Source organism: Phocoena phocoena, chromosome 2 (assembly GCF_963924675.1).
Source record: "Phocoena phocoena chromosome 2, mPhoPho1.1, whole genome shotgun sequence".
NCBI lineage: Eukaryota > Metazoa > Chordata > Mammalia > Artiodactyla > Phocoenidae > Phocoena > Phocoena phocoena.
The window spans coordinates 113,212,753-113,238,201 of record NC_089220.1 but is presented as its reverse complement, the minus strand read 5'-3'; the positions used below and the strand labels follow the sequence as shown (position 1 = coordinate 113,238,201).

Here is a 25,449-nt window from a genome sequence, read left to right as displayed (position 1 = left end):
TGCTCTTGAGATGATAGAAAGGAAGGTGAAGGAGGTCTTTGGAAATTGGACGGTGAAGGTGAAGATGGGCAAAGGGGCAAAAGGGGAAAATGTAGAGGCTTGCAAGACAAAAGAGAACCCCAAAAATAAAGATTAGAAAGAAGATACACAACCCCTTCTCCCCAACACACACACACACACACACACACACACACACACTGTACTTTTGCTACACTGACAGAAGATACCCTTGACCTAAGATTCTTGTAAATCACCCAAACTCACAAAATAAACTGGCAAAAACAGACTAAATCTATACCAAGTATTTTAACAATACAAAATCAAACCCACTTAAGCTGATGAAAATTCCCTCCCACCTCAAAAAGAAATATGAAGAACAAGAAAACTATAACATGATATTCCACACTGAATTAATTATCCTCAAATAAGCATTTGGAGGTATGAAAAACCACCTTGAATATAAAATACAAAAATTAAAAGCAAAAATGGACAATAACAGGAAAAAATAAAAATAGAGTTGATTGAACTTAGGAAAGAAATGAAAGGAAAAGACAAAATCATTGCAGAATCAAAGATTAAATTACCAAGTCCCCAAGGGAGACTAGATCCAAATAAAATTTTACTAAGGGACATTGAAGAAAGCCAGAAAAAACAACCAAGAGAATGAAAACAAGGCAAAGAAATAAAATGGATCAGAAGTAAAGCGGTTGAAATAGAAGAAAACCAAAGAAGAAAACAAGTATGTGTAATAGGAGATCCTGAAGATAAAAACAAAACAACTGAACAGAACTAATACTTAAAAGTATAATCCAAGGAAACTTTCTGGAAATAAGAAAAGACCAAAATGTACATATTGAAAAGGACCAACAGGTACCTGGGAAAACTGAACCAGGATGATCAATTTGAAAACATATCCTAATAAAACTGTTAGACTTAAAAAAAATTTTTTTTTTTAATCCTCAAGACCTCTAAGCATAAAGATGACAACTGAAATCAGACTGGCACCAGATGCTCTAAACACAACTTTCAATGCAAAGTAACAAAAGCAATATATTTTTTTAAAAAACTCATGGAAAGAATGAATGAACCAAGAATTTTATATTTAGACAAACTGTCCTTCAAGTATCAAGGTATAGAAAAACTTAACATAAGCTAACATAAGCCCTGTGGAATTGAATTGTAATTGAAAGTTTCATTATTGAATTCATGAAGATGTCAGTATAAAGCCATAGTTTTAAATGTATACAGACAGACAAACAGATAAATGTATATAACTCACAGAAACACACACACACACACACACATTTCCTAATTCTATCCACTGAGGAGGCCTAGAAGCAATGATATCCCAGTAACCATGAACATACCTGGCACTCAAATCTTGATGTCTAAATACCGTTTTCCACTAAAAGGAATCAGAACCCCTGTAAAAGATGAGCCTGGAACATCTAGTTGTGCCAGAAAGTAAGAAAGTGCTCAAAGAAGGAGGACATATCAAAAGATAATAGGAGACAGCTTAGCAAATCCAAGAAAATATGAACATCAAAATATAGTTGAACAATGTGAGTTTGAACTGTGCACTTATAAGCAGATATTTTTCAGTAGTAAATACTTCAGTACTACACAGTAGTACTGTGTAGTTGATTGAATCCAAGGATATAGAGGAACCTCAGATAAGGAGAGCTGACTATAAATTATCAGCGGATTAACCCCTGCGTTGTTCAAGGGTCAACTGTAAATAACAATAGTAAAGGATTATAACCCTCTATTTCCCTGTTATAAAACTTTCTGTAAGTTAGTCACTAGGTGTTATAATTCCTGAGGCCTAAAAGTATGCCTCCCTCTAGTAAATAAAAATGCATTTTAACAATTCATAGCTTGAAAAGGCATGACTCCAAGGATTAATTCCTCAGTGGCAAGATGAAAGACAGTAAGTGAGGGATACATGCTTCCCAAGACTACAAGAAAGTGAATTCAGACTTAGGCACAGGTCTGTGTGCGCTTATCCTAAAGTATTCATATGTATCTGATAAGTATGACGGTGAGAGGTGATAGAAGAACCATGCTGTGGAAGAAGCAAGAATCTGTGATATCTAGGTCAGCCAGACAGATGGTACTGTGAGGTGAGGGAGATTGGGAGTAGCACGCGTGCCTGCGCATACACACACACACGCGCACACACACACACGCACACACACTCACACACACTCACACACACTCACACAGAGGAAATGGGATGAAATGACCCAAAGTGAACAGGCTAGTAAACAGATGGCCCTAACATTAATGTAAGCTAAGATATGAAAGAAGAAATAAGTTTGTCGGATATCTCTTATCTCCCTGCTTCCCCTGGTAACAGAACACTTCTTTTCTGTAGCAAACCCAATCCACAAACTGATCCCACGCATATTGTGCTAGGGAATAGAGAACATATGTCCCAGCCTTGAGCATTTAGTATGTCCTATATGCCTGTGGCCACAGTGACTAGTTCCAACTGGGCACTTGACCTAAATAACAAACAAGCACCATCAGAATCCTCTGTAACAGTGCTTCCCAGACTATAATGCACATTTGAATTACCCAGGAATCTTTCAAAAATGATGATGCTGATCTAGTAGGTCTAGGGTAAGGCTTGGGATTCTGGATTCCTCATGAGCTCCCAGTGATGCTGAGACTACTGGTCCAGGACCACATTTGTGAACTTTAGGGCTCTTCAAAAACTTTTTGCCATGTATATGGAGAAAACTCTAATTCAAAAAGATACATGCACCCCAATGTTCATAGTAGCACTATTTACAATGTCCAAGACATGGAAGCAACATAAATGTCCACTGACGATGAATGAATAAAGAAGATGTGAGATATATATATATGATGGAATATTACTCAGCCATAAAAAAGAATGAAATAATGCCATTTGCAGCAACATGGATGGACCCAGAGATCATCATACTAAGTGAAGTAAGTCAAACGGAGAAAGACAAATACCATGTGATATCACTTATATGTAGAATCTAAAATATGATATAAATGAACTTATTTACAAAACAGAAACAGACTCACAGACATAGAAAACATACTTATGGTTACCAAAGGGGAAAGGGAGTGGGGGAGGGATAAAGTACGAGTTTGGGGTTAGCAGATACAAATTACTGTATATAAAATAGATTAACAGCAGGGTCTTACTGTATGGCACAGGGAACTATATTCCATATCCTGTAATAAATCACAATGGAAAAGAATATGAAAAAGAATATTATATATATATATATATATATATATATATATATATATATATATATAACTGAATCACTTTGCTGTACACCAGAAACTAACACAACATACTTCAATAACACTATATTTCAATAAAAAAACAGCCCCCCAAAAAAACCCTTTTTGCCAGAGTTATCAGGGAAGAAGTGCTCTTTACATCAGAGCTTCTAAACTGATAGACTGTGATTCTGGGGCTGTTGGCTTTTCTATAGGCAGCAGTGGTGGTTTGTTTTACGTCTGTGTCTTTGTGTGTTCTCTGTCATTAGACTATACACTCATAGAAAAAAGAAGCCATATATTTACCCTCTGTCACTCCCCACAATGCCTTATTTGGTGTTTTATGTAGAGAAATGTATCAACAACTTTCTTCAGAAACCAACTGGGAAGAAATTTTTAATTCTTTAAATGAAAGAGATGAAGCCATTTTAATGAAATGGTAGAGGATGTGAAGGATGAGGATTAATTATTAGCTACCATCCTCTGGATATCTCTAAGGTAGTCCTACATCCTAATCCCATGCAGCTATGAAAAACACTCTCATAATCCCTTAAGTGGGTTATTTTGGAGAATCACAAGCCAATACCCCAGAAGTGCAAAAAAGCAAACCCCAAAGACAAGATGAAAGGAACTAGCAGAAAAATATTATTAATTTGGCTTACATTATTCAGTGCTTCCCAGGAGATTCCTAAACTAAAAACTATGGTCTCTAACATGGGGTCAACAAATGACATTGTCAACTTCTTTTTAAACCATAAGAAGGACGTTTTGTCAAAAAACAGTTCCCAGATGCTAGTTAACAGTTCTGAACTACCCATTAAGGTGCCTTGGAGTATATAATTAAGCCACTGTGATATCTTTTTAGGTGTCCAGGAAAAACAAGCCTAACTGACTCACCTCCCTTCAAGGCAAGAATCCAGAAATACCCTCCCTATTTATAGAGAACCCCAACTCCCTTACTTGGATATAAGCAAGATTTTTTTTAAAGGGGAAAATGCCCTGGTCTTTAACCAAGGCCTGACTGGAAGTTCAGTGACTATCAAGATCAGGCCATAATTTTCCTTCCTGACCAAGCTAAGTTTCAGCCCTTCATAAAAGTCATCTTTAATACTAAAAACTAATATGGAGAAAGCAACTAATTTACCCCATCTGATAACCTATTCACACACACACACACACACACACACACACACACACACACACATACACACACACACATACACACAATTCCTAGGAGGTAAACTCTCAAAAGGAGAAGTGCATACATAATAGTACCAGAATACCATAATAGTATTCTCTTATTTTTCTTTCAGGCCACCCAGTCTCCAGGATGGAAGTGTTCTCTTTAGCTCCACTCCTCCCAGAGAGGGAGATCTCAGTTTTCCAATTCCTCTGCCAATGAGTTGAAAATCCAATCCAGGAGAGATATATATTAGGAAGCCTGATTGTAGGTGCATATCTAAACTGCATTCTGCTATTGCATACTCCATTTGTCTGATTCCTGTATCTTTCAATTGATTCAAAACTTAGAGCAGAAGAGAAAGGGTATGATTATCAATCACCCTTCAAACATCAAAAGTCAGCAGGTTTTATAGAAACATACAATTCTTATAAATGTATTCCTAAATAATTTAATACAGATTTTAGATAACATGTATTTTTCTATCACAAATAGGAAAATATTTTTCTTTTGAGAATGACATGATCCTGTAATCTCAGACATGGACTCAGGAATGACTGTATGTAGACATATTTAATGTGTGGGCATAGGAAAAAGTATCCCAATAATTTAATCATACATTCATAGTGCTCCCTTTTCACTTTAACCCATAACAAAATCGGTGCTCCATTGTAGTATCTTTCACTAGCCAGAATTTTCTGGTTTAACTAGTTCTTTCCTCAATCTCTTTAAAAAATATTAGAATATGTTAAATTTTGAAGGAATTTCTATAGGGAGACAAAGTAATAAAGACAGAGCATGGAGATTTCTGGACAAATAACATGATATTGGAGTGGATTTTTACAATAGATTTTTAGCTCATTTCTTAATTGTTTAATTTAAATATCAGGGAGGCTTTTCACAGAAACTGCACATTTACCAATTCAGGATTAGATTAAGTCACTGGTTCTTAGATACAGGAATACAGTATTGTTAATTTAAAGGGAATTCATATCCTTTAAATACCAGACAGGTAGATGGCAAAGATGGTATACAACATGATAATTTGAAAATACAGTAGAAGAAACTTGCAGTTTTGGCTATGATGGTAATGGTATCAGACTCAATTTCCCAATGTAAACAACTATGAAACTGGACAAAATATCAGACGCAAGCGTTGAACAACAGACAGGATAGAGCTGATCACTGGAGAAGAGAAACACATGAAGGCCACTTTAGTCTTGCTTTCTGCCTGGATGCACTTTCCAGATCACAGCACAGAGAAGCGGAGTCAAAAAGGAACAGAGGTCTCACTGGGTGGATGAAACAGAGGTCAGAGTTTGGGTCCGCTGGGGCTGCTGGGATTTGAGGTGGGGGGTAGTGGAGAATAAGGAGTTGTGTAGAGAAGAAACTCCAGAAATCTGCATAGAAGTCTTTCAAGTATTTGGCTGAATGTTAAGATGTACCAACACAGGGTGGCTCCGGGAAACCTACCAAAATACAACTATTAAGGGGCCATGAGATGAAAAGTGTACCTATAGGCCACACAGAGCTGGGAGACATTGGAGGTCCAACCAGACATAGTAAGAGACCACAGTGAAAGCACAGTGAATACAGTTGAGGTCCCAGAAATGCTACGCCTTAGCTGTTGGGCTGCTCTATATTGGGCAATGTTAAGATGTTCATATTTCTGCATGGGCAGGGCTTTCTGAGCAAAGAAAATTGGCACCTGGGTTAAAAGTGATTGCATAGGTAGAGACCTCTGGAATGACATAGAACTTTATCTCCCAGAACTAAGCAGTTACATTCTAAAGGGTATTTGACCAAGAAGCCTTCCCCATCTCTCTCTCTGTGTGTCTCTGTCTCTCTCTCCTTCTCCAGAGGGGAGGAGGTGAAGCTGTGCAAGCATCTCCTATATAAGCTCCAAAACTAATAATTTTGGGTTCCTCTGATGTGCTAGAAACTCCCCACCCTGGACATGTACGTGACATCTGCCCCATCACATAACCCTCTGAGGAAAAATGGAGCATGGGAAACCAGTGCAAAGATATTCTGCAGGTATTAATCAGTCTGCCTTTGATGTAGAAACCTTGTGTTTATTGTCAGGAAAAAATAAATATAGATATAAAGCTTATTTCTCTACTTGTAGGATAAGATTACTTTAGACCTGCCCTAAAAAAGCCTGAAAATAAGCCTCAACAGCATCAACTTGATTCTCCAGTAGTTTAACTACCTTATAGAACAAAACTCAACAATCTTTAAATTAAGACAACAAAACACAGAGTCTCAACAACATAATATCCACAATGCCAAGAATGCAATAAAACATTGCCAGATACATGAGAAAGCAAGAAAACTTAATACATACATCAAAGAGGAAAAACAGGTCACTATAAAAGTCCCAGATATGACAGATGTTGGAATGTTGGAATTAGTAGACAAGGACTTTAAAAGGGCATATTAGACAAGGACTTTAAAAGGGCATATATTTATATTTATATATAAGAGGGCTATCTTATCTTTGCATCAGATAATTCAGAAGCTACCTGAAGCACAGTCTCAGTTCTTCTCCAAGAACAACATTGAATCTACTCAAATATTCAAAAAGTAACCCAATGAAATCTTAAATCACTGAGGAAAGCTTTCAGTCTGGAAGATCTTGTGACAGTTGTTTCTAATAACCCAACTGTACCATAAAATAATTTTAATTTAGCTTCCTTGTTTTATTTACTTCTTAGCATTTTATATCCCAGGGGACAGCCATGCTGAATTAGCTGCAAACTGAATCCTCAGACAACTAAATAAGATAACATGCTGAAAAGGGCTATTAAAAATTATCTATAAATATTGAAAAACATCAGCTTTAAACTTTGGTCTTGTTTATTCATTAATTAAAAGAATAATAATTACATGCCTACTATGTGCCAAATATGACAGATACTATGATTAAGTTATAACTGGATATACATCAAAACAGATATTATATATAGTACTCTAAGAGGTATGGTAGAGATAATAGAAAAAGAAAATAATTCCCCTTGTTTAGTGTTTGAACTGATTTATAAAGGATGAACAAAAGTTCCTCCAGTAGATCAAATTTGAAAGTTTTGTGGTTAGCAGTACATACTTGGGGTTTTGGTGTGATTGATTTTAACCTTGTTTTTTTCCTGAAATTAGCTAACCAGTTTATTCAGTCCTTTCAGTATCTGTTCACTTACCTTTGTTTTATTTTTTATTTTTATTTTTTTAAACAACAGAAATTTATTATCTCACAGTTCTAGAGGCTAGAAGTCTGAAATCAAGGTGTTGGCAGGGTTGCTTCTTTCTGAGGGCTGTGAGAGAAGGATCTGTTCTAGGCCTTTCTCTTTGACTTGTAAATAGCCATTTTTATGTTCACATGGCACTCTTCCTGTATACCTGTCTCCAGATTTCCCCTTTTTATAAGGATATCAGTCTTATTAGACTAGGGTCCACCCTAATGTCTTCCTATTAACTTGATTACCTCTGTAAAGACCATATCTTCAAATAAGGTCACATTCTGAGGTATTGGGGGTTAAGAGATCAACACTGGAATTTGGGTTGGGATGGGGAAGTTGGGAGGTGGAATGTACGTAAATTAACCCATAACAGATATGTAAACATTTTTTTTTAGAATTTCTATTTTCATGAGAACGGAATCACTTTGCCATATACCTGAAACTAACATTGTAAATCAACTATACTGCAATGAAAACAAAACATAACATAACAAGACAAAGACAAGAAGGGAATATTACAGTCACTTACCTTTGTTTTAAATGTTTATGTTCACTGTATTTGAGACTTTTATTGCAAAATACTTCAAACCCCTTTTGGAAGTATTTTCTACAAGTACAAGGAAGAGCACTAGTGGAAGTTACCTATATACACTAAGTTTATTTCTAAATGCATTTTGGATTTAATCTACTTATACCTTGAATTTGTAGAACAAAACAAAAAGGAAATCATAAAACACACATTGGTCTCAATTTACCATAACTGTGTTTCTGAACACCTAGAAACAATCTCCCAATATAACATATAATCATGAGTAATTTTAAGATTCAAAATTCCCCCTTAGGGCTTCCCTGGTGGCACAGTTGTTGAGAGTCCGCCTGCCGATGCAGGGGACACGGGTTCATGCCCCAGTCTGGGAAGATCCCACATGCCACGGAGCGGCTAGGCCCATGAGCCATGGCCGGTGAACCTGTGCGTCCGGAGCCTGTGCTCCGCAACGGGAGAGGCCACAACAGTGAGAGGCCCGCGTAACGCACACACAAAAAAAAAATTCCCCCTTAGTAATATGTACCAAAAATGTCTGCAACTTCTAGAACCTTCACATTAGTAAAACCCAAAAGGGACTTTGACACATCAGTGCCTTAAAATGTTAATTTACTGCCATGAATAGCTATCAGCCTCTCAACTATGTATGTGTGAACCCAGTAAGAGCCTATGTGTGCAAACAGCCTGCTCACAGGGTCTTAGTTTAATTTTAGTTCAAGAATCCTTCCTTTTAGAAAAACTCACACATACACACACAAATAAATTACCCTTACATAAATGAAAAGGAAACTTTATAATAAGAATATCCAGAAAACTTCCTGTGAAGTTCCTTCATAATGATATAAATAAAATCCATAACAGCACTTATATGAATTATTGTACCTACAGAATTAATGTTTTACATGACTACAGATACTGATAGAAAGAAAGATAATAAAATAGGCTTGTAATAACAATAAAAAGTAACTGCTACCCAATAGGTTTTTCCTGACTTTCTCTCCTTCAAAGATAACACAAAAGGAATAAAACAAATATGATAGAGGATCCCCAGTTTCCCCATAGCCTCGTACCTATTCCCCCCTTTCTTTCCTTATTATTATCTACCACCCATGCCCTGTAACTTTGACTCTTCAATAAACCACAAGGCTTGCAAAAACAGTCCTCAAAAAATACTATTCTAATGATTATTGAGTCCTCAAGCAAGAGGCATGAAAACAAGGATAATCCACAACCTCTAATGGAGGTTAAAGCTGAAAATTGCTTCGTATGGTAAACCACAAGATTACATACTCAACTTGCCAAATGTCCTATAAAAGCTCTGACCCTGCTGCAGTCAGTCACCTGGTTTTCAGGTGCTCCCTGACAACACCTCTGACTGAAGCCTTTAACCTTTGGTCTTGTCACTTCAGTAATTTTCTCTTGACAGTAAATTCTCTATTCAACTGAGTAAACTAGAAGATATAAAGCAAATGTATTCTACACACTTTAAAATCCAGCTTAACGCAAAACACTTTTAGATTTTGTAACTGTACAAAATACTATAAACATGTACAAGGCATAGAACGTTGTTGATTTCTAATGCTCATTCATCTACAGAACTTAATAGGATAATCTTACAATTTCAAATCTTACAATTTTACTGTGTGAATAGCAGTAATGCTAGTTCCCTTAAATCAGAAAAAAACCTCCAATGTCTTCAATAATAAATACTGCCGCTTGGCAAGAGTACACAGTATCACTGTGTTCATATTCCATCTGCATAGTTAGTAGTCTAACAGGAGATCAGCAAACACCTAAAACTCACAGAAATAAATAGTCATTTTGATTACAAAACTAAAACAAGGGCAGAGGAAATTAACTAATTAAATTAGTGTAGAAAAATTCAAAGCATTTGTATTAGAATGCAATGCATTACAGACTGCACAGTCATCTAACAAACTGAATGTCCTAAAAACAATGAAGAAAATGAAGTTGGTCCATTTTAAACATTTTTATATTTTAGAATAATTTCTACTTTTGATCTCTAAAAGAAAAAGTTGCCTGTAATAACGTAATATTGGCATCAGGTATATAATAGAATTACATAAAAATTATTTTAGTAAAATTTCTATGTTTTAAATAATTAAATTTAGATCAAATAATTACATCAACTATGAGAATGATAAAACAAATTTATCGTACCTCAAAGTCTACTGCTCTGAAGTAGTAGAAAAAAATCTGTCATTAGTTGTGGAGACATATCTTCTCACCTATTTTCCTTCTGAAAGAATTAAAAAGCTGCAGCTAGGCTTGACCGTCAGCCACTAAGGGACTATGCCTTAGCACAGTCTGGGGGTTTTGCTCATGGTAAAGGAGTAAAACAGCAATGGATTAAAAAAAAAAACAAACTATTTTTAGAATCTGCTCTTGTAGGTTCTCTTTAGATGAAGGTCATCATATTTAGAAAAATGCAATTAAATGTTTGTCTGAAGGTGAATCACATGTCAGCCATTAGGCAAACACCTCAAGAGAAGCTAAGTAGTTAACTGGTTACTGATAATGAAATTTCCTCAATAAGTATGCAATCATTTCTCAAATTTAAAGCTCTTAGTGGGCGGTCAGAAAAGATCTGTAAATAGGGGATTTCCTGTGTTTTATTCAGTTAGCAAGAAGATTCCTATACTGTTGGTTACCTGTTAATTTTAGTCACAAGGGAAAAAAAATGAAGGTATTCTAACAGTTTGCTGGATACTAGAACTAAGGAAAATTAATTTCCTTCAGGCCAAAATGACATACCAACACTGTCCTACATCTCAACTATAGGACTACTTTATGTAACAACCTGAGTTCATAACAAATATCAATACATTCTGAAGGTCAGTGAAATAATTCACTCCTCAAAATATCAACTAGTACTAAAAGAGATAACTGCAAGGCAGTTAGACTTTCTCTGACTCGCCTAACATAGGTTCTTTTCTGAATATATAATTCATACAGAATGACTTACCAAGTTGAAGTACAGTTTGAGAAAAATGCAAAGAAAATGACTTCCTGATAAAGGTAAAACCATGAACCATTTTCAGTAAAATTTTGCAAACAGCCTGGAAGATAATCTTGCCCTGTAATAAAGGAAGAGTCACACCCCAAAGCTTGTAGTTCACTGACCTTTAATTATACTATAATTACTAAAAGAGGTCATTAGACAACGTGTAAAAGCATTCCTTCCTCAAAAAAGAAAATGGAAACCTAGTTTAAAATTCTCCATGACATCATAAAGAGAAAGCAGAGTCCAAATACCATTGTCTTACTAGGGGAAGAAGGACGTATGAGAGGTCTACACTGGCAGGAAGGAGTACTGTTTAAAATTTCCAGTGCATAGTGGTAAGAAGAAGCAATGATGTTTAGTGAACATCCATCATCTCATATTGATACAAAAATAGAGAAATAGAAATATATATACATTTTCCTTGTGATGAGAACCCTTAGGATTTACTCTCTTGACAACTTTCATATATAACATACAGCAGTGTTAGACTGGTGTACGTTACATCCCTAGTACATATTTATCTCATAACTGGAAGTTCGTACCTTTGACTGCCTTCCTCCAGTTCCTCCTCCTTCCACCCCCTGCCTCTGCTAAGCGCCCATCTGGTCTCTCTTCCTATGGGTTTGTGTGTCTATTTGTCTCTGAAGTATAAATGACCATATAAATGCTCTGCTGCTGCCGACACTGCAGCCCCATATTGCCCGCACCCTGGGACAAACCATATCAACGACCCTACCCTGAATACACCACTGTCTAACAGAAAGGTTTAGTTTCTATAGATCTGTCTCATATCTAGAAGTTCTTGGCAAGATCCTTACTGGCAAATCAGTATATTGACCTGGAAGCCAGAAACAACTACCAAAATAATTTTGACTGCTTAAGCCTTTAAACCTCACACGCCCAGACATTAAGCAGTCCAAAAGACTTAGTAATGATAAGAAAGAGGGGCCCTCCAAAACAAGACCACAAAGAAAAATCTTTATATTTGAGGGACTAAATTCCTGTTACAAATTTTCAACTAAGAGCACATACGTGGCTAGATGCTAGAGAGACTATAGTGAGCAAAGCAGACATTCCTCTGCCTTCAGTCAAGTTTACAATCTAGCAGGGAGAATAATTTAAAATGAAGGTACAATTAATTATGAACACTGCAATAGTAGTAGAAATATAGGAAGCTATGAAAGCATGTAGCAAGACCCCACAGTATTTTTTAAACTTTTTAAACCCAATCTACAGTGAAAAATATATCTACAATGTAACCCAGTTCCCGAATATCTACAGTAAAATAATACACACACACACACACACACACACACACACACACACACACACACATGCATGGATACACCCACGTATATTAAAACTGTAACTTTTTCATGAGACAGTGTTCACCCTTACAATGCTTAACAAACTGATATTCTCTATTCTGTTTTTATTTTTCTGGTCTTGAACGAAAATTGACTAATCAACTTTAGGATCCTTGTATGGGTTCTGACTCAAAGTCTGAAAAACACAGACCAACGGTATTTTTAAGTCAGCCGCACGACTTGCTAAAGATACAAATTCCTGAGCCCCATCTAAAACTACTGAATTAGAATCCATGGAAGATGGGTTCCCGAGCATGGCATTTTAGCAGGCTCTCCAGATGATCCTTAGGCATATTAAAGTTTGAGAACCCTTGGTGTCATTTAACCTGAGATCTAATGCACCCACAGGTGTTATTCAGACAGACAGAGGATAGAAAAAATGTTATTGTCAGAAGCCACAGTAGATGCAAAGACTGTGTGGGCAAGGGGGAGCATGACGTTTAAGGAAGTTTGGTGGAACAGGGCAAGTTCATAGGGCACTATGGGAAGACAGTGAGGATGAAGAGGTAGTCATGGTTCATTCTGCCAGCTCCCTCTTCTAGTTAGTTCCATGCCACCTCAAGGATCATACATGAGTATTCATCCTTAAAAAGGAAGGAAATTTTTACACATGCTATAACATGGATGAACTTTGAGGACATCGTGCTAAGTGGCATGAGCCAGTCACAAAAAGACAAATACTGCATGATTCCACTTATGTGAGGTACCTAGAGTAGTCAAATTCATAGAGACGGAAAGTAGAATGGCGGTTGCCAGGGGCTTGGGGAGGGAGGGATGGAGAATTATTGTTTAATGGGTATTACATTTCAGTTTTGCAAGATGAAAAGACTTCTGCGCAACAGAAGATTGGCTGCACAACGATGTAAATGTATTTAACACCATTGCACTGTATACTTTAAAATGGTTAAGATGGTACTTTTATGAGTATTTTACCACAATTCAAAAAAAAGAGTATATGAGACTAAGAGTCCTGATCTGATACTTGACCTTGGCTAGTATTTGACTCCTTTCCCAATGATACTAACATCCCCTCAGTTCTGGAAGCAATAGTAACCATTCCCTTTTAGGCAAGGAAGGCACTAGAATTATAAATGCATCTTCCTTTGTTTAAAAAAAAAAAAGCTCATAAAAACTTTCTGCATTGGAGAATGAAAGAAAAGAGAGACAGGAAAGAAGAATCAATTACAACTTAACCTAGTAATGAAGAGCAGAACTCTGCATTGCCTCTGTGGAAAAGAGATGAAACCCCCTGGGTTTTGGCTACAGATCATAAACTACCTCTGAGGGTAGTACATATTTACCCCTGAAAAATATTTTTGTCTAAAAGCTTTTCCTTGTGAAAGGAAATTTTACATAAAATAGTAATCTTTAAGTTAACAAATATTCTTATTTTGGGGTGCCATAACTCAGTGGTTCCCAAATCTAGCATCAAACTGCACATCAGAATTCTCTGAGAAGCCTTGAAAACATACAGCTCTCTGGCCCCACTCCAAATCTACTGGAGCAGGTTACCCAGCAGTGAACCAAGGACTATGTGTTTTTAAAGCTTCCAAGGATATTTTTATGTGTAGCCTATTTGGGGAAATCACCGAAGTAAGGACAGTTATGAGAATGGCTGCCTGAGCACATGCTCTTACCTTTCTCCACCCTCTCAAAATCTCTTTGAAATGACTGAACATAAAAGTATGAAAATATCCTTAGCAATACTAGAAAACCAGGAAGAGTTCCATCAGGAGACCAGAACACTAAGGAATTTCTGGAAGATATAAAGCAGATGGAATCAGTAAAACCTGAAACGAACAGGATCATTGTTAAGTAAATGTTGCCCGCAGAACCTCAGAATATCCCCTAGGATCAGAGGCAGAAAACGTTGCCAGCAGATGTGGATCAGTTGTCCAGTAATTATCGGAGGGTTTGGTAACAATTTGCCAGCCCCTCACCCTCAAAGCAGCTGACTCCTGAATTGTCCCCAGGTTGAAAATGGTGAGGGAAGAAGGGCAGTGGTTTGGGTAAGTGCATCTGGGCCAAGACATAAAAGGAGCACCCATTCCCAGAAGGCAAGTTTCTTGTGGACATTATAAAGCAAAGTCCAACCGGGTGGAAATCCTTCCTCCTCCCTCCTATATCCTCTGCAGACAGAGACCTTATAACTTGCATTCACAGTGATATTTTTAACCTATGTTGAGGAAACAATTCATCCAGATTCTCATTTATAAATAAGAACTGCCATCCAAATAAGCATAGAACAAATGAACAAAAGAAAGACAGCATTTTTGTCTTGTTTAGTTTAAAGAACAAATACAGGTAACGGGGAAAAAAATAAATTTTAGAAATTAAAAAAGAACTTTATCTCATTCATAAAACAAGAATAAGCCATTAGAGAAAAAAATGCAGACTACTTGGAAATTAAGATCATGAGAGCCAAGAAAAACAAAACAAATCAAGCAGACAACAGCACCTCAGAAGAGCTGAATAATGAAATGAACACATCTGAAGAATGAAGTAGATATAACCAATCCTCTTGATTAGCCACAGAATATTTCTCTCAGGGTTATCATTATAAAATGTACTTTGGCAGGTCCCTCCAGCATTCCATGAGCTGGAGGAAGACCTGAGGCTAGTACAGGGGTAGGGGAGCAGAAGGGCAAGCATCTCACTGCAGGTGCCCAGAGGCTGGACCTAGTGAGTCCACTCTGAGCCTTCTGCATCTACTTTGCCCAGGTTGTGCCCTTACCTGGAATGTCCAAGTACCCTTCACTTTACTAAAGGTAAAGTGAGCTTTAGAGCTCAGCCCAGGGACCATCTCCTTCTAGGAAGGCTTCCTTTACTTCCCTTCCCCACAGTGATTTACATTTTCTAGTATCTCTGCGTATTACCACGACTAAGTTTAACTCACTGTATTAAAATTACCTATCCGTGTCTCTGTCTTCCTCGCGCTCTGAGGGATATTTTGACCAGAGGCACTGGTTCTATTCAGATACACAGACGTGGATATGTGTCATTCATTCTCTAAATATATCTTGCATGCCTACTAGCAGAACTAAATGCACTGTTCTAATATCTGCAGGAAAACATACAAAAATGGTTCTTTCCACCAAGGCCATGGTCAACCTACCATTAAATATAGGTACCTATTTATCCCAAGTTGAAGCTCTCTGAATGCAGTAGGGCGCCATCACATTTCAGAACTTTCTGAATTTCCACCAGGTAACATTTTATGCAAATAGACCTCTAAGAATCCAACAACTTGGTCAAAACCAAAAAGCCCTACTATGTAACAGTCAATACATTTTTGTCTCCGCAAAATGGATATACTGTTGGATATTTTCATTTGCTGGATGATATTTGAGAGTTATCCGGAGAAAGTCCTAAAAGGTACTTTTACCTTTATATACTGCTATTTCTACTCTTCTTGTATGTTATTCCTGGGTCACTGAACTGTAAAATTAGGCAACTGTATCAAGCCAGGACTATAGCAGGACACTCGGGACATGAGGATACCATAATTATCACTACAGATCATCTACTTTCCCAGCTACCTGAGATATTTATGCCTTAAGTAAAGCTCATTGAAATGTTTTCAAGGCTTGCACTCTCCTCCCAGATCCAATATATTCTCTATACCATCTCCTGGGCCATAGGCATCAACAGGAACAGAGCAGAAAATGTACTTGACCTCAGAAGCAGATCACCTGGAAGCACTAGGGGAGGGTAGAAGGCTAAGCCTATGTAGAAACACAAAGAAAGCAATCAGTAAGAAAATGAAAGCCCTGGAACAGCCTTCAACCTAAACTGAAGAGAATATTAAAAGTTTTTCAGAAAACTTTAGAAGCGTAATAAGAGAATAATTATGGGTATTTCCTTTGAAACAACGCCTATATGCAAAATTCACCATCCAGACTTAATCTCTACCTTTCAGAGATATAGTACAGGGATGTGGGGTTAACACAGGAAACAGATGCAAACAGAAAATGTGCAAAAGCTCAACTGGTTTTTCATAATCAGAAACATAGACCTAGAGCTCAGGAAAAGATGTGCTCTCAACACTTTTATACTTAGTTCTGACCCTCCTATAAAAGTAGGTTCAGAGAACAGTCTTGACGTGAAACTAAAGAACTGAGGGGCAAAGGGGAAGGAGGAGAAGGAGAGAATTAGGAAAGGGTAGCTACTCCTTCTGCATTGAAAAGTCTGACTGCCCGTCTCAGCTCCAGTTCTGAAATCTTCCATATTGACACTGAATGATGTGTCATCACAACAGAAAGGATGAGATGCTTCAAATCTTTAGAAAACAAAACTTATACATTTATATATTCTAATATACAGTCTTCTAGCTGCATTAGTTCTCTAAGTAGGGATACCAAGTTAGAAGTTATGGCCTAATATGCAAGTGGCTTAGTGACAAACATAGCTTGCTATGTCAAAATTGCTTAGTAGCTACACAGATTGTAGATGATAATTTATGAAAGAAATTCTAATGCAACTGACTAGTGCAGTTAAGCGTCAAACAAAGGACAGCAAAATATATGTTGAAATTTCCACGTACATGTTTTACAAAGGAACAACTCTAAAGTATAATTATAAAAAACACATATTATACTAATTTCATCATTTTAGCATCAGAGTCACTAATATACACAAGAGCTTTGTTTTTCCACAAAGAACTTTGTCACAGACAGCCCTATCATTTTCCAACTTAAAATCTTACATGCCAATAAATTACTCCAAGGTATTTACAATCTTAATTTAAAGCACTAGAACCCACACAATCAAGTTATTAATAAATGACAAGTTTGGAGTTTCCACTTACGTAGATATATTGTTGAAGCTGAGAAACAGACGTTGGAGGCAGGGCAAATTATCCACATCTCTCTAGAAGGAAACAGAAAGTAAAAATTTACCAGCTGAAAGAAGAAAAATATTAAAAAATGTCTTCTTGCTCAGCTGTTGAAATATATAGTCATTTCTATTTACTGCAACCTTGCTAGACCACTGATTTCTACTGGAGATGGAGCTCCATTCTTCTACACTGCAGATTAAATGGGAGGGTTTCAGTACATCCGCAGAACAAGCTGCACCACTCACAAGGTAAAAAGCACTGAAGAGAACAGAGGGCGATGCTGCTGCTGCTAGCCTCTTCAAGCATGCTTTTGGGAAAGGAGCCAAAATGCTACTTCAGCATTTCAACTGTAGCACAAATGCAGTATGACCAAACATTTGTTAAACCTCACTTCTAAAAAGAAGCTACTCAAATGCTTTATATTTTAAGTTTATGCAACCAGCTTTCCAAACAGTACTGAGAATTTCAAAGCTATTTACCTCTCTATTCTCAAACCCACAGAAATATACCACTCAGTTACAAATGAACCAGTACACTGACAATTCCCCTGTAACACTAAAAGTAGATCATAATAAGTGACAACGGAGGGCATCGTTAAGGACAAATTCCAATCTAAGCAAGAATCAGAGACTCTTACAATTGGAAATCTATGCTGTTCTGTTTAGGTGCAGCACCCCTGAGCAAAACACTGCTGTTTAAACGTAGTTACCTTTAGCAAATATTGAAATATTGGGGCCCAAATGATTTTTTACTAATTTTAGTAAGCGAAAAGACACAAACCTTCTGAAAAGTATGACATATTCTGGAATACCAGAATCTTGAGAGGAAGCTTAGTAATTACCTATATTATTCACATAAGAAAAAGTAAACAGTTGAGGTTGTCACAGGGGCAGCGTGGGAGAGGGGTGGAAAGGTGACCCAAGACACATACTGTCATATATACAGAAGCCAAGAAAGGACAAGATTCCAGTCATCCTGACTTCCAATGCTCTGCTCTTAAAAATACTACACATAGTGCTACTTTCATATTAAATGTTTTTCATTTTTAAGGGCAATATTGCTTAAAATAATTCCTTGTTATATGAGATTGAATGATGCTAATAAAAGTATGTACATTTGAAATATTATTGTGACCAATATTTAAACCCAATCAAAACTTGTTTTACTGTTTGCATAAGTCATCATCTTTTTTCCTCCCTCCTTTTCTTCCTCCCTTTTAAAACTACCATTATTTCCAAGACCCAATAAAAATTCAGGCAATTCATTAAAATTACAGACAAGATCAGCTTTTCCAAAAACAGTTCATTTATTTATTTTTAAAAGCTTGTTATACCAAGAAAACATAAAAGTGATAGAATTGTGGCAGAGCCACGTCTCACTGATTTTTGAGAGGACGTAGGAGAAATGAATCTGGCTTAAGACTTTCTCCCACATAGCTTCCCTTGTGTACCATTCTTCAACCTTCTCTCAACCCCTTAGACCCTAATCCATGTAAAAAGAATACAACTATCAGTGATCAAAACACTGGCTATGTATACCATTCACTTGGCATTACCATTCTCAGGCCCACCCCTGAAAAGCCTGTTCCACAGATGTGAGTTAGTGATTTTGAGAGTTTTTCAACCATGGTCAAAGAATAAGTCTTCAGAAAACAGTAAGACAATCAAATTTGCCTCACTGGGTGATAGGCTCTATATATTGGCAAACTTCTTGAATCATCTCCACCAGCTACCTCTCTCTGATATTCCCAGAATAAGAGTAGAGTGGGCAAGGGGAGGAGAGCTGGATTATCTCTTTTTGTTCCAGGGCCCTAATTTCCAAAGGAAAGGGTAGCTTGCTTCCTATCTGGTCTCTAGAAGTTTAGAGTCACAGCCAGATTGAAAGCCTTCTCTGTTTGAGGAATCCCTCTTCTCCTAAATTCTTCCTGGAACCTACGTGAGATATTTCTGGGCATAAACATTGTTTGCTGACATCTAACTGGTTGAAACTGAGAAGCAGTAGTCGGAATCTCCTTTGAATCAAGGCACCTTAAAAAAAAATACACTTGTCTCTTTGAGCCCCAGCCTACCACCTTCAAAGACTACAGACACACAGATGCCTTTCAAGACATAATATTTTTGCTATTAAAATATAAACTCAAATTACATCAGGTATAAATTGTGAGAAAAGGGTTTTTAAGTTTATTTGATTATAGTGTTTTGTACTTATCTTCATTTAAGAAACAAAATTTTACCAGAAGTTTTTATCAAATTTTCAAAATTATTAACTCTCATTACCTGATACAGCTATAAAAAATATTCACAAGTTGAAAAACTAAAAATCAGAATTCAACTACACATACCCCAAAACCAGTTTAGTAGATAGCCTTTCCAGAACTTTAAAAAGCAAAATAATTACCCACAGTAATTTCTGTTGTTCCAAATTTCATTCCTATAAGAAAACTGTAACTGTAATTTTTCTAGCAATTCTAAGATATACTTTGTAAGGAATTTCTAGCATTACAATAGACAAAAAGAAAACATCCTATTTATTGTATCAATTATCTATACATGAGTTATTTACAGAAAAAAAAAAAGATTGCTGAAAGCCACTAGAAGATGGTTGCTCTAATATGAGAGTAAACCAAAGATGTAGAAACATAAGATCCAGGAATTTGATTCACTATTGGAGGGAGGCAAGAGAAATCCAAGGATGTCATCTCCATAGAAGGCCTAAGGGCAACCAGTCTACATTAGAGACAGAGGACAGAGGGCTCCAGAAGGGGTATCTTTGAAGAGAGAAAATGAAACATAGATTACTTGAGATCTTTGCCAATACAGAAAAGAATTTTAGAGTTATCTTGGGGAGTTTGGACATTAATTAATGGTACTTCAATAGAACCTTCAATTAATGGGAGAAGTGAGACAGTTATTAATGCCAGAGAAAACAAAAATTTAACAAATGGTCCAGTATTCACTTTGAAAAGCTCATCTTGCTGTGCCAGACAATCCAAATCTATCGTATCATAGATTCATCGATCTGAAGCCACTGCACTGAAAGACCCACCTTAAACCAGACCCCCAAGAAATCTCAAAAATAAATATCCTGCCTTAGCCCTTAAAGACATGACTAAGACTATGTCAGGGAAATGTGCTCTTCTTGCCAATAAGTAATAATCTCAGTTTTTCTTTATCAGCAGGTTATTCTGGTGCCACTTTGGGGAAGCCAGCACTCAACAATCTGCTTATCAAAAATATATATAATTATTTTGGAATAATGGGGAAAGGAGAAATAAGGGATTAAAGATAATTTAAGAAAGCTAAATCCTCATAACTGAGAAAAAGTCAGCACACTTATTTCACTGTCAAGTGTCAAACACTACCAGAAATTCTTTTCTGGAGGTAACTATTTCACAGGCAGTGAAACTATTGCAAAGAGGCAATAACATACCTAAGATAAGAAAAAGAAGATGAAATAAAATATTTACATATAGGGGAATATTTATAGCTCCTCTGTTAACCTTCTCTTAGTGTCAAATTTCTTATATTTAACAAAACACGATTCCAGAATCACATTCAAAATATGTTTTAAAGTAAGACTCAAAACCATTTTATATATTTAAAAAATATAATCCTTTAAAAATACCTTAAAAATTACTTACTACAAGACTATGAGAGGATTATAATTCTTTATTTTTCAAAAGAAGAATGACCTGCTGTTTTAGAAACATGCTTGTCCTACTCAACTCAGAGAGTTTTCCATATTCCTAAACTTCTCAAAAGAACTAAATGACTCAGCAATCTGACTATGTGTAGAACATCTATTACTGGAGCTATTTTTAGAGCAGCCTCCTGCAGAGGAATAAGGAAGAAGAAGGGTGAAGAGATAGAGGCTTTGGCACGCATCAAGGAGCACAAAGATGACTATAATAAAATCACGGCTACTCTCATTTTGTTATCTATTCTGTTATACAAAAAAGTCAGAGTTAAAATATGTATGGGTAATTATTTTAATTTTGAGAAGTAAAAACAGATTTATTAACAAAGCACTGAATAAGTTTGAAAAAAAACAAAGAAAAAAGTATTCTTTTCTATAAAAAGCTTTATAAAATTAATTCCAAAATAACTACTTGCTATAGCCATCACTTTGTAACACAGACACATATTATATGAGGAATAATATGTGTAAACCGTCATATCAACAACTCATCATACTTTTATTTGCCATGAAAAAAGTCCGTTATCTGCCTCTGTTATCCAAAGGCATTAATATGTGTACCTACTTTTTATATTTATTTACTACTCATTACATGACAATAGATATCAGTCAATCTAGCTGCAAGCTACTCTTTCAGGCTGATTTTCTTCTATACACTGTTGTAATTCCCCCCAAATAAAAAGGAACTAAAAACCAGATTAATAAACACGCACTGATGCTCTAAGAGATTTCCAGTCTTTATAATCTAAGAGAGCTAGATATAACAGCTATGAGGAAAAATAGAAAACGTCTCAATTTCACAATCATAGGCCTTTCCACATCTGAATTTGTAGTTCAAATTTACATCACATGCATGATCTAACAAGACTCCTCACAAAAAGGGTCCCCAGCATTCTTGCCCCCACCACCCCTGGCAAAACTCACTGGAAAGACACAAACTCGATTCAGATTTTACGGCATTTGGACGATCTCAAATGATCAAGTTATGGGGAAAAAATTACTGTAAGCATAAATTTTAGGCAACAATGCAGAATTACCAAAAACTTAAGAAAATATAATAACTTGATAAAGACGATGGAATATCTATGTTTAAAATTATTAGAGAAATAAAATGAATCAAAACACGAGGAAAAAAAGATGCTATAAATAAAGGTATCTGGGCGTTTTGTTTTTTTTTAATCCATGCAGAACTTCTAGAAACAAAAAATTATGGTCATTATTAAAAACTCATGGATGGACTGAAGATCAGATTAGACAAAACTGAGGAGAAAGTTAGTGAACTGAAAGATAGCATTAAAGAAGTAAAAATCATGCAGAAATGTAGCAGAGAAAAATAAGAATGATGGAAATTTTAAGAAACAAAACTAGAACAAGAAGGTCCATACCATGTCTAGCAGGTGTGTAAGAAGTAGAAAAAGAGAAAGTGGGAGAAGGCAGTATTTGAAAATATAAAGGCTCAGAATGTTCCCATAATTAGTGAAAGAAATGAATCTGCAGATTCATAAAACACAAATATTAGGTATGCTAATAAAATTACCATATTTAATCAAATCTAAGATACCATCTCACAATTATTTTATGTAACACCTGGTGAAAATAAACTTATGATTAACCAATAATAAAATATCACTTTGAATTTTTATTTCATTATTACTGAAAGAGCTCTCTTAGATTGACTTAACCATACTTTTAACCAAATATCATTCTTATTCACACATAAAATCTAAGCAAATTAAATTCATTAATAATCTCCCCAAATATCTCCATGTATTATAAAGCTAGAGTTATTAGACAGTATAGTCTTGGCATAATGGTAGACAAATAGATGTAACAGAATAGAAGGTTCAGAAAAAGACTCATTTGCTTATAACTCAATTTTGAAAAAGAAACCAATTTAATTCAAGGGGGAAAGCAAGGTCTTTTGAATAAAAGGCAATGGAGCAAATAGACATCCCTATTTGGGAAAAATGAATCATGACCTCTACATCTCACACCATACACAAAATTTAATTAAAGGTGGATGACAGACATAAAATGAAGGTAAAACTATAAGCCTTCTGGAAAAAACAGAGGAGAACATATTTATGATATTGGGATAAGCAAAGACTTTCTAGACAAGACAAAAAAGGCACTAATGATAAAAGAAAACAAATTGATAAATTGTATGTCACTAAAATTTAAAGCTTTTACATATCAAAAACATTGTTAAGGAAGCCATGCAGAAAATACATTCAATACATATATGAAACAAAGGACTGAATCTAGAATAAAGATCTACCACACTCAAGGATAAAAAGATAACCCATTTTTTTTAAATGGGCAAAAGACTTGAACTGATACTTCACAAAGGGATATGCCAGGATGGCCAATAAGTAATTGGAGAGATGCTCAATATCATTAGTCACTAAGTAACTGCAAATTAAAACTACAATGAAAATCATAGTATCACTAAACTTATAAAGACTGTCAATGTCAAATGTTGGCAAGGATGTGGAGCAATTAGAATTCTCACTTATTGCTGGTGGGAGTGTAAAATGGTATAATCACTTTATAAAACTGTTTAGCAGTTTCTAATAAATTTAGACACCCAGCTACCTCATGGCTCAGTAATGATACACCTACATATTTATGTAAGAGAAATAAGAGTATATGTCCACCAAAGTAAATATATAAATAAAAGACCACAAGAATATTCATAGCCGCTTTATTTGTTAGAGCCAAAAATTGGAAATACCGGGGCTTCCCTGGTGGCGCAGTGGTTGAGAGTCCGCCTGCCGATGCAGGGGACAAGGGTTCGTGCCCCGGTCCGGGAAGATCCCACATGCCGCGGAGCGGCTGGGCCCATGAGCCATGGCCGCTGAGCCTGCGCGTCCGGAGCCTGTGCTCCGCAACGGGAGAGGCCACAACAGTGAGAGGCCCGCGTACCGCAAAAAAGACACAAAAACAACCCAAAATGCTAGAATGACTTATCATTACAAAAATCTTGCAATATAATTTTCAAAATTAAGATTAAAGAAGAATCCATATGATCAGTCTAAGGATTGTAGAAAATTATTGAATAAAATCCAACAACCATTCATAATATAAACTCTAAGCAAACTAAAAATAGAGGATAATTTCTTCAGACTGATAAATGGCATTTAGCAAACATAGACAGTGATGCATTTCCTTTAAAATCAGGAATAAGGCAAGGATGACCACCTTTGTTTCTTTATTCAACTTTGTACTAGAGGTTAAATCAAACTTCAGTCTAGCTCAGTCAAATAAGTAGAAACAAAATATATAATGATTAAAGAAAAACTACCATTGTTCGAAAAGAATTATAATTGTCTAACCAGAAAATCTAAGGTAATCTACAGACACATTATTAGAATTGTTAAGTGTCTGAGCAAGGTTTCTGGATTTAAGGTCAATGAACCAAAATCAACTGTGGTTCCATATACTAATAACAGTAAAAAATCTATTTCTGACCAAAAAATTTACAATGACAACAAAAAAGTACAAGATATATGGAAGATATCTAACAAAAAACAAGTGATCTATGGAGAAAAGCATAAAAATCATCAAATGAGACATATGAATCGAGAAATGTGCTCTAGTCATACATACTATGCCATTCATATTAATATACCATGTTCACATTATGATATTGAGCCTGCAATGTCATAAAAACGTCAGCTGTCTTCAATTTAAAAGATAGTCCAATCAAACAGACCAGTAGGGTTATTGGTGAAACTTTACATGCTATTTTTAGAGTGTAATACAGAAAAAGAAAAGACCAAGATAATTTTTTTTAAAAGGAAGGAAGGCTGGGAAAGGAAGGAAAGGGAAAGGAAGATTGGGGACCTCATTCTACTAGCTCTTAGAACATAATAGAAAGTTATAGTTATCACAACAGTGTTATATTGGAACATGGATAGAGACCAAATAAACAGACCAGAGAGGCCAGGCACAGACCCATGCATGTGTGGATATTTAATTTGCTAAATTAAGATACTGCCAAGGTGAGCGGGAAGAACAAAAGGAATTCACTTTTCAGTAAAACGTGCTGGGACAATTGGTAATCCATGAGAAAAAAAGAAAAAGAAATTGGATTTCAACTGCATATCACAAGCAAAAGTCAATTCCAGATAGATGAAACACCTCTATGTGAAGAATAACTTTAAAACTCTTGTTAGACAACACAGAAAAATACCTTTATGTCCTCAGCCCATAAGAAAGGATTTTTCAAACAAAAAGAAGAAACAATAAAGGAAACTATTGATGATTTTTATTTCTGTTTCTCAAAAGACAG

General features: G+C 36.0%; 1 protein-coding gene across 5 annotated transcripts in view; it reads right to left on the bottom strand.

Moving 5' to 3' along the window:
* Window positions 1-25,449, bottom strand: part of LRRC49 (leucine rich repeat containing 49) — a 128,435-nt gene that overhangs the window by 74,186 nt on the left and 28,800 nt on the right. For all 5 annotated transcript variants that reach the window (XM_065873001.1, XM_065872999.1, XM_065872998.1 and 2 more), the window contains one exon: window positions 17,430-17,491. In XM_065873001.1, the coding sequence (XP_065729073.1) occupies window positions 17,430-17,491 (62 nt within the window). The remainder of the gene's footprint in view (window positions 1-17,429; window positions 17,492-25,449) is intronic.